General features: G+C 38.7%; 1 protein-coding gene across 3 annotated transcripts in view; it reads left to right on the forward strand.

Moving 5' to 3' along the window:
- Positions 1 to 9,755, forward strand: part of LOC150088805 (acetylcholine receptor subunit alpha-like 1) — a 138,932-nt gene extending 129,177 nt beyond the window's left edge. For all 3 annotated transcript variants that reach the window (XM_090370908.1, XM_090370910.1, XM_090370909.1), the window contains 3 exons: positions 2,472 to 2,652; positions 2,852 to 3,682; positions 9,442 to 9,755. In XM_090370908.1, coding sequence (XP_090227034.1) covers positions 2,472 to 2,652; positions 2,852 to 3,682; positions 9,442 to 9,639 — 1,210 coding nt within the window. In that variant the 3' untranslated portion in view covers positions 9,640 to 9,755. The remainder of the gene's footprint in view (positions 1 to 2,471; positions 2,653 to 2,851; positions 3,683 to 9,441) is intronic.
- Positions 9,756 to 10,757: the final 1,002 nt, after the last annotated feature.

Consider the following 10,757-nt stretch of genomic DNA (forward strand, 5'->3'; position numbering starts at 1 on the left):
CCTTCTTGTGTGGTGCAAGTAACACGAATCCGCGGATCCATCGTGCATGGTGTCCAATTATCCAGGAAGATGGCGTTGGTTGCTTAATATGGAACGTGTTTTGTTGGCAAGCACTAGAACCCTTGGTGCGTATGGACCAACGTTTCAATGGGGAGGTTTTCCAACAGCTTTTAGGAGACAATTTGCAACCCTGCCAGGTTGCGTTTTTCTCGGACAGAAACGGGGTCTTCCAAGATATGCCCAGGGTCATCGGGATGTTTGTGCACGAGTGGTTCGAGGAACAGTGAAGATATCACCCATCTTGACTGGCCTCCAAAATTCGCCTGACCTCAATCCAATCGAAATGTGCGATGTTTTGGAACAGGAAGTGAGGCGTATGCTGCAGATCCCTATATCTCAGATATCTAGTAGAGTCAATGCCTCGGAATAGGGGCTACCCATGCGAATGGTGGCCAAACACAGTATTAGGTAGATGGCCATAATTCAGTGATCACTCAGTGTATACTGTAACAACTTAGTTAGCCCTTAGTGCTCTAACTTTGTAGTTCCTTGCTGTGAACAATAACCTTCCAGCATACTTTATTTTGGTACATACTGTACATTCTTTTTTTTTCTTTGTTAGATGTCGTTGGTAACAAAAATAAGTGAGCTCAAAAATTCCTAGATGGAAAGAGGATGCCGAAATTTCAGGGGGAGAAGGTGGGGGGGTTATCCAAGATTTCTTCATCCCTGGCCAATTCGGTAGACTAGCCAGGAACGAACACACCCCCTAAAGAGTGCATTTTCTTAGAAGAGACTGTAGAAGGCAGAGCAGCTACAACCCCACTCAGGTATGCGGGCCACATCTCTCTCAAACCTCCGCATCACACAGCGGGAAAAACTCCGATGGTTATTTGAGGAACGCAACACGTTAGAACTTAGCACCCAGCGAGCACACTCACGAAGGTTCTGACATTCGCTGCGTTCTTGCAGCGATCACCAGCCGTAAGCTGTTATTACGGAAGGGCCCTCGCTGCGGTCGAAGACGTGACCGCATTCTGGCGAACTCACTCTATCAGATAATACATTGTTAAGTCGACAGCCATTGGACACTGCCAGTCTGCAAATCTACGGAGCGTTTTACCACCCGTGATAATTCGCTCGCGTGCACTAAGCGAACGCGCAGGAATCTCTCCGAGATACGGAAGCTAAGTAACAGCAACGCAACTTCGAGAGAGAAAGAATGAGAAAAAGCACACGTTTCAAGCTGCAATGTACGTTTAAGGAATGCGTTCTAAGATATTGCCTGAACGGCACCATCTTGTAAAATTCACATCCTTCGTTATTCGAAAATAAATCTCTCCCCCCCTTGCGGTTCCCAGTCAGAAATACCCCCTTTTTCAAGAGAACTTACAAACATTCAACAAAGTTGTGGTAAGGAAACAAGAAAATCTTACCTCCAACCAAAAGTGACGTCCATGATGTTGTTTCCGATCTCAAGAAATATATAGAAGTCGCATTTCTTTAAGTTCTTCAATTTCTTGAACCTTTTCATCTTCAGAAGTCCATCTCCATGAAATTTGCCCCACTGATACAACTACACAGTAAATTTTCACTTAAGGTAAAATATTCTTCCCTGAAAATTATCTCGTAAAGCGAAAACGCGTTAAACGAATATAATTACTCGCACAAAATAATTTAAAAAGTCGAGTTGCGTGCCAAAAATCTGCCCAATTTCTAATTGTCGATGTGCCTCTGGCGTTTGCAACCATATTGAATTTTTTCTATTTACTTTTCTGTGGAATTAGCCAACCCAGAAAGATTATACATTTATTTCGAATAAACCGAGTACGTTTCCCCCCCCCCCACCCAGTGATATGGGCAGCTAAAACCCGAAAAAGAATCCATACTCGTCACTGAAGGCTATACAACTCCATTCAACTCACCAATCAGCCTTTTTCTTTTTTTTCTTTTTTTTTGACAACATTGCAAATACTGACGACTGTGATATGGCGTAAGAGGCACACGGAACAATTAGCAACAATACAGATAACTTCAACCGGAGGTAGTAAAGTTTCCCTCCTTGATTTATTCCGGGTTTTTCATCCTGAACAACATGCAATACATCTGTTCTACATTCTATTCACTAGCAATGGCGAAAAGAATCTCTTCGGCTTCAAAGCATAATCATCAACACGTTTCAACCCAGAAATCCGAAACGTAGCCAATTTATTTAGTTGCTGGGACTGTTTGGGTCAATTATAATAATCGCCTTTAAATACCTGCATCCTAAAGATTATAACCTAATTTGTCTTTATTTCTTTTCCAATCAGGGCCATGCTGGGTTCTTAGAATGGTTAGAAAGTTTATGGACCAATATTGACCTTTCTTATACAAAAATAGGTTTTTAATTAAAATTTCCAGCTCTTAATCATGAATTGAAGAACTGAAGAATTCTTTGAGAATAAACCCAAACTGTCATGTATTTCCAGTGCCGATGGAAACTATGAGGTGACCATCATGACAAAAGCTATCATTCATAACGATGGAACTGTGGTATGGAATCCACCAGCCATCTACAAAAGTTCGTGCCAGATAGACGTCCAGTATTTTCCTTTTGATAAACAGGAGTGCTTTATGAAGTTTGGATCATGGACCTATGATGGTTACCAGGTGTGTCCAACTGGTAAAATATCGCTTATCCTTTTCTCTAACAACTTAGGATTGATGTCTGTATTTTTATAAGAAATTCATTTGCATGCGAGCCTATTTAAATAAATATACATTTTACATTCGTTGAATTAAATCTTTTATGTATAAATTTGCATAAACCATTTAATGTCCCCGATTGTACATTTTTCCCTGATTTCAGGTGGATCTCAAGCACCTCCAAAATAATCCAAACAATGCAGAAGTTGTTCCAGAAGGGATCGATCTGAGTGAATTCTACCTGAGTGTCGAATGGGACATCATGGCCGTTCCAGCCAGACGTCGCGAGAAGTTTTACAGTTGCTGTCAGGAACCGTACCCCGATATAACGTTTAACATCACGCTGCGGCGAAAGACTTTATTCTACACGGTTAATCTCATCATCCCCTGTGTCGGCATATCCTGTTTGTCCGTGTTGGTGTTTTATCTTCCCTCCGACAGCGGTGAAAAAGTGTCTCTTTGCGTGTCGATACTTCTATCCCTTACTTTTTTCTTCTTAGTGTTAGCGGAGATCATTCCGTCGACTTCGCTGGCGATGCCCCTTTTGGGGAAATATCTGGTGTTCACCATGATCCTGGTGACCTTGTCCGTCATCGTAACGATTATTGTGCTCAACGTCCACTTCAGATCTCCGTCGACCCACCGGATGGCTCCGTGGGCTAGACGGGTCTTCATCCGCACCCTGCCGAGACTGCTCTTGATGAGACCGCCGCAGTACAAGATCGAGAGCGACAGCGAAGACAGCAACAACGGCTCGAAGAGCAACGGTCGGGAGTCATTTGTCAAAGATTCCATGGGAAACAGCACCGAGAAGAATTCTGGTCGCGATAACTCATCACAGTTCCGACGGGCCGCGTCCGATGATATCATCATTCACGAACTCGAATCAAGCCCAGGCATTATGGAACGTAGGATACCTCGGGAAATTGAACGAGCCATCCACAACGCCATGTTCATTGCTCAGCACATAGACAACCAGGACGACTTTGAAAGTGTAAGTAAACATCTTGTTTTCAACTCAGCTCAATTCTCATTAAATCCCTGTATATTACGACCGTGCTAGATGAAACCGGCAGTTCAATTCTCATTAAATCCGGGCTGCTGGATGAAACCGATTGCTGGAAGGGGAAAGAAGGTAAAGATTGTCCAAAGTACAGCGACAGGTCGCATATTTTTATGGTCAAACCGGACATTTCTCCGTAATAATCATAACTACACTTCCCAACCATTAATCTTTTATTGACTCTCCAATAGTTTTTAGTAAATGTCCTCTAACATTTTTAGCCATTTGGCCTTCAAAGTTCAGTACTGGATTTGGTGGACAGTCTCTCCTGACACGCATCCGACCATATAATTCATCCCAGAGGTTCTCTATAGGATGTAGTCAAGACACTGGGCTGGCCAGTCCAACAATTAGAAGTCCACATCCTCAAGCCAGCCCATCACAACACGAGCAGTATGTCGCATTGTCCTACTGATAGAGTTACAGGTCTTCCCCAATTACCTGCCACAAAGAAGGTAACGCATTATTGACCAGAACGTCTCCCATTGACCAGAGCCCAAAACAACCAATGGTCCCAGTCCAAACTATGAAAAACAGCCACTGACCCTCACACTTCACTTCAAGCTTCATTTTCGGGAAAATACAGTCCAGCAGTTAGCTTTCTCCGGGAATCCACCAAACTAGGTACGATTGTTAGACTAGAAGGCCATATATCGGTACTCATCCCTCCAAAACACAGCTTCTATTGATCTATGGTCCAAGAATGGCGGTTCTTACACCAAACTAGACAGCGTCCAATTGAAAGAGGATTGGAAAGCATGTCCTGAAAAGCATGCCTTTGCAGCATGCTCTGCAAAGAATCCTCCGCTTGGAGGATTCTTTGCAGAGCTCATCATTTCTTCATCTTCAGAGGCTTTTCTGGTCATTAAATAACGGTTCAGCACCAATTCGCTTTTATTTGCAGAATACCTCACCAATCGTCAATCTAGGGATTTTCAGTGCCTTTGAAACCGATGTCTTATGTGGTACCTATTATCATTCCGCGCTGGAAGTCTGTTAACTCCATCGATCGCAGCATCTTACATTCACAATCGTACTAACGTCTCCTCGAAGCCCTATGAGCACGTTTTAGTTTTGTCTGACACGTGATGGTTTGGTACGACTTGGCAATCTATCAAAGGAAATCCGGCTATTAACGGTAGGACATTGTACAATATGCAGGTGACGGGCAGGATATTAGAACAACTCGGGAAACTCAAACCTATGACATACCTGCTAACAAGTAAGGCTCCCACGTACACTCCCGCCCAAAAGTTTGGAATCACCTTCGCATTTCTTAAGTTTCAAAGTTTTATTAAAGCAGGCCCAACTTGTTTAATTTAAGAAATTCTAGAATATTCTCGAAAGATATTCCCCAAGCTACGCGACCAACCTGAGAATTCATCTGCACTCCTTGCTGCAGTGTTTCTGACTGTCCCGGATAGGTGTCTTACAAGATATCAATTGTCCACCTTTGAGGATCGTAACTGTCAAGAAGCGATTCAAAGATCGCAAGGATGAAGTTTCTCATCTGCCATGGCCATGCAAATCACTTGACAATAATCCCAAAGAACATTTGTGAGAATTTCTTGAGCACTAAAGGTGGCAAATCATTGTAGGACAGTTCCAAAGACTTGTTGATTTCGTTCCACACCTTAATAGTTCCATCCAGGCCATGCGTGGTGGTACAACACCATACAGATGTGTTTGTGGTAGGCGTTTCCATCTTTATGTCCACGATGAGTGCCCCAAAAATATTATCCATTCAATAAGACAAAGCTGATGATGGAAAAAAAATTCCTTCTTCTTTCTCCAATTTATTTTTAAATAACAAAAGGTGTCTGAAGAAATTTATCTTTTTCAATTAAAAACTAAACAATATTAATAAAATTAATAAATAAACAAATTAATAAAATTAACAAATAATTAAATTAATTAATTTATTTATAGAAATAAATAATATATTTATTTTATCATAAATAAAATGATTATAAACTAAACGAAGGAAATATTTTAATAAGTTTAATTTTTGAAAAAAAAAATCACAAGGTAACTCTTGGAAGAAAGAGCGCCATCTAGTAGCAAAACGTACAAATTTTGTTATTTTGATGTTCTATGGAGATTATTTTTTTTACAAATCACTAACAATAATGAAAGGATATCAGGCCTATCTACCAATTTTGTTTAATGCTTTTTTTCCTCTTTATTTAAAGAGTTGTTAGAGATAATCTTGAGTCTCCGTTTTCCAATTAATATTTATTACTTCCATCGTAAACCTCTTTAGGCTTAACTGTACATTCGATAACGAAATGGTACTTTGTAATTATATGCATACATCTAAGTTATTTTTAGCTGCTAATCCTTTGCCATCATTGCTTATTCTATAGATCGATTATTTGCGTCTTAATTTATTCATTATATACAGGAACATCTTTCTCTTTCTATCTGCTCGGTTTTATATCATTCGTTACTTTCCTTTTGTCATTGGCATCGTAGACTGGACTACATATTAGCGATGAAAGAAACTTCAACGAATGTATTGAGATAAAGTTTTAAATGCAACTGGAAGCTAATCAAGAACTCTAATGAGTTTCTAGACGTTCTCTTCAGTAAACGAAGTTCCCAGGGACAGCTAAGAACTTCATTAAAAATAATGAGATTTAAAGAGATTCCAGGAGTGTTTGGTGTCATTTCAAATGTAATTGTTTCTAGTAAATTAAAAGGAGATTTCTTGGGGATTCGAGATTACAAACGAAGGTCATCGGCAACATTATCTCCTTTATTTGGATATCTGACATTGATAATGCTGGAGCGAAGCATAATACACCATCTGCTCAAAAGTATTCTAACTCCAGTAATGTCAAATAGGACGTCCTTTGGTTTAAATGATAAAGTTGAAAACAATACGAATTATTGCTCCAAAGAATCTCAGACAATACTAACATAAATGTAAGTGTTGATCAAGATTAAATTTATTTTTCATCGCTGTCAGAGAAGAGCAGCACTCTCCAGTAAAGGTGGCTCTACTATGGTAGATATACAAAGACGTGAGATCGTTTTTAAGATATCAAAGAGAGATTCGAGATAGGATCCTTGGGGGATCCATGTAAATAGCAACCAGCTTGTGTACTGTTATCTGAAGAGAGACAACGAGTGAAGTTTCAAGACTTAAGGCATTGGGACAGGACAGGACAGGTCTAATCCTCGTGAATTCCACAGCTCCTAGAAATAGCAAGCAGTACGGTTGTTCGAAAAATTATCATTCTTTATTGAATAGCCCTTGTAGTATAACTTTTTATAGTTTATACTTAAACTATACTAAACTAGGGTAACTTTAATTATATTTTAATATAAAAAATAACATAGTATAACTTAAATTATAATCCTCAGTTGCATGGCCAGGTCTGGTGCATGCATTAAAGACCAATTTCTATCAAGAGGATTTAGTTCCAACAGATTGAAACCCTTTTCTAAAACCAAAAGGTGGCATTCTCCAAAATTAGTCACATTATCTTAATATATACTACATTATTGTGTATTTTAAGCCAAAAATATGATTTGAAATTTAATAATAATGACTATATATAGTTTAAGGTTAATTTCTAAAACGATGGACCGAGAGAGGATCCTTGGGAGATTCCTAGAAATCAATGTAAATAGAACCATCTATATGGTACTGGAAAACTAATGAGTACAGAAAAAATGTATCATCACAGGATCTAGTGATTTTAATTTCGCGATTCCACCAGAAAATGTCAATAAAGCCAAACCATCCGATATCATTTCAGATTAATTTCTAGATTGTGGTTAGAAATCTGCGTATTATCTCATCTATTGAAAAATATCCTGGAAACAATTGCTGTCTGAATGTCCTCCATTGTTAGCTGGAATGAGATCTCTCTCCAGTCATCTTGTGTTTTCTTCATTCTTGGCCGCAATTGTCTTACAACTTTCAGAAACCCCGGGCTATAGACCACGTTCTTTTCAATAACCACATTTTTCGGCAGTCTACTCAATCGCCAACTGCCTCTTTTATGCTCTATTTAACAGCAAACGCGAACATACGCGACCGCTGAATTCTTCTAGCGAGAGGAATTACGGAGTGTCGGGGGGAAGGGATGGAAGAGTGGGGGGATTTTCTAGCCGGAAAAGCACCGGTTGGGTGATGATCAACGGAATTCTTAGTATTTTTCATGGCGAAAGGTACAAGAGAATGGGATAGAACGAAGAAGGTGAATTCCTTCTGAATATCTAAGACACATCCTTTCTGGTGTCAGAGATAGTGTCGCTGAATAACTTATGCAGTCTGAGCGGGCATTTTCCTTAAATGAAGTCACGTTTTACCGTTGGAAATTGGAAGCAATCGAAGCCGTCCGGAAACTTTCGCCCAAACGACGGATGACCCCAACGGGGACTGCCGACTAGGAGAGGCTACCCAGCAAAGACGGAGGATGACAGAAATGCGTAACAGTCATTGGGTTCCTTCTACCAAATAGAATTATTCATGAATGCACACAGAGAGACGTGGGGAGATTTTGTGTCTTGTGCTCTGCGTCGATAAAGGGAAAGACAGACAAACGCACATATACACGAGAGATAGAGAGAGAGAGAGAGAGAGTAGGCTGCCGATTCTGCTACTGCTTCTTAGTCCTTCCCCCCCCTCCACCCGCCTTCCTACATTGAGGAGATGGGAATGTTCCCTGAAAAGTAAATTGTTTCATCAAAAAAAAAAAAGTCCTTTTTTTTGTAAAACAATTGATAACCTCGTGATTTCATTTTGGCAAACAATCCGTTTCCGCTGATCCGCATGTTTACCCTGCCATTGAGACCCCGCTTGATTTTTTTTTTTTTTAAATATAAACGTTCTTTCTTTCTTTCTCTGCCCCTTGTGCATGCTGAACATGAAATGTGAGCTGGATGGCAGAAAGTGAATCGAATTGTGTAAATTTTGTGACAGTGAGTACTTGTACGCATGCGTTACGATGTCTATTAGAATTTTCGTCCTAGGTTTCTCGTGAAGCAATCAAAAAAAAACATCAAAATGGATTCGAATATAAAACGCATATTTGTCTTCATGTCCGTCTGTTCGTCAGCATGCAACATGAAGTTTTATATTTGGCTGTTTCAGAAATATTTGTCGAGCCATTTCAAAAAATCCAGCAATTATTATTATTTTTTGCTTTGTGTTTTGTTATCAGTTTACTAAATACATAAACCGCGCATTTATGCATTTATTAAATATATAAATCATTAGTTATTACTGTTTTATTATATTAATCACAGCAAGAACCTTCAATACGTGTTTCAACTTTTTAAAATCCAGGAGTAAATAAATAAAGTGCACTACGAAAGCATTGACTATGATTATTTAAATTATTAATTCACAAAGCCTGAAATGCGTGTTGCTGTTAATAATAAAGTATTACGAAATGTGAAGTGAATATTTTAAAAAAAATTACTATTATATATTTTTGTTAATAAATTAATTGGTGAAAAGACTAATTATTTACTTTTTCTTATATTAATGAGAGAAAAAGAAAAATTCAATTTAAAAATTAAAAAAAAATTAACGCGCCTGAATTTTCTAGTTAACTTAGGATGAATATATCACCAATTTAAATAAATAATAATTTGATAAAAACATTAAAATTATAATCGTAACGTATGCTTTTAGATGAATATTTTATTTTTGTATTTCCTTTCTCTGTCAGATTAAAGAAGACTGGAAGTACGTTGCCATGGTATTGGACCGCCTGTTCCTGTATATCTTTACTTTTGCGTGCGTTGTTGGAACAGCAGGAATCTTCCTTCAAGCTCCATCACTGTACGAAACAGATAAGCCTATTGATGTAAAACTCTCCAAAGTAGCAAAAATGCAGGACAGTGTACAAGACTGGATGGATCTGTAGCATCTCTGGCTTTCCCTCCCCCACAATCTAACCCCCTTTCCTATTCTTACTGAAAATACGAATTTAAGTACTGACAGAACAGCAGAGAAAGAGAGAACGACAAGCAAGGAAAGACAGACAGACAGACAGACAGAGAGGGAGGGGAAGAAAATGAAGAAATATGTGCACATCGTGTAGGAAGGAAACAGCTGGGACATTTCTTATGTCATCTTTTCTTTGCCATACATGAGCGATGTATCTCTTCACTGTCTATCATCCTTTCAACTATATTAAGGGGTCTATAGTCCATATGTTGCTGAAACTCCACTCAAAAAAAAAAACTATGTCGAGTAGCCTATCGTATGATGTACAATTCTTCCAAGTCGAATTACAGACTTGTCTTTTGAGTGGGTGAGAAGATATACAGTACATTTATTAAGTCCGAGGGAAACATGAAAAAAAAATAAATAAAAGAACTCGCTTTCATGCATCCAGACAGTTTTCTTAGCTCAGTTTTAATATATAAACTCGACAGAAATGTTCACCTGCAGAAGCGGAAAGAAAGATGAACAGCTCGTGGAAATATATGTTCGCGAATATGAGGGTAGAGAAAGATCAACACTTCTCTATTTGTCAATGGAATTTGGAACTACAATACAGTGAAAAATCCCATCCCAATACTTACATGCGCAGGGAAACACAGAAGTTGGAAAAGTAAAAAAGTATTGCTCTTTCGGGTAGAAATTATTAAAAAATAAATCGCTACAAAAAAAAAAAAAAAAAAAAAAACTGAATATCTTTTAACCGAGTTCGTAGTATAAGAGGTTTTCAAAATGAACTGTTTAGCTCAACATTAAACACTTTGAAATGGTTGTTATGGTTTAAAGAATAAAAACCACAGTTCTATTGTGTCTTCTGTAATAATGAAAAATACACATGCGCACGCATGCGTATTTTCCATGCGCATGCGTATAAGTCATTTTTAAAATTAACTTTTCATTTCTTTCTAGAGAAAAGTCACCATTTGTGTTTCCATTATATGAGTTCATTATATACGAGTTTGATATAAACGGGTGATGTGTGAAATGTTCTAATTTTTAGAGAGATGAAAACCTCCCCCCCCCCCCACTTTTCGTTCC

The sequence above is a fragment of the Mastigoproctus giganteus genome, chromosome 3, assembly GCF_048544385.1.
Source record: "Mastigoproctus giganteus isolate SK-2022 chromosome 3, ASM4854438v1, whole genome shotgun sequence".
Classification (NCBI taxonomy): domain Eukaryota; kingdom Metazoa; phylum Arthropoda; class Arachnida; order Uropygi; family Thelyphonidae; genus Mastigoproctus; species Mastigoproctus giganteus.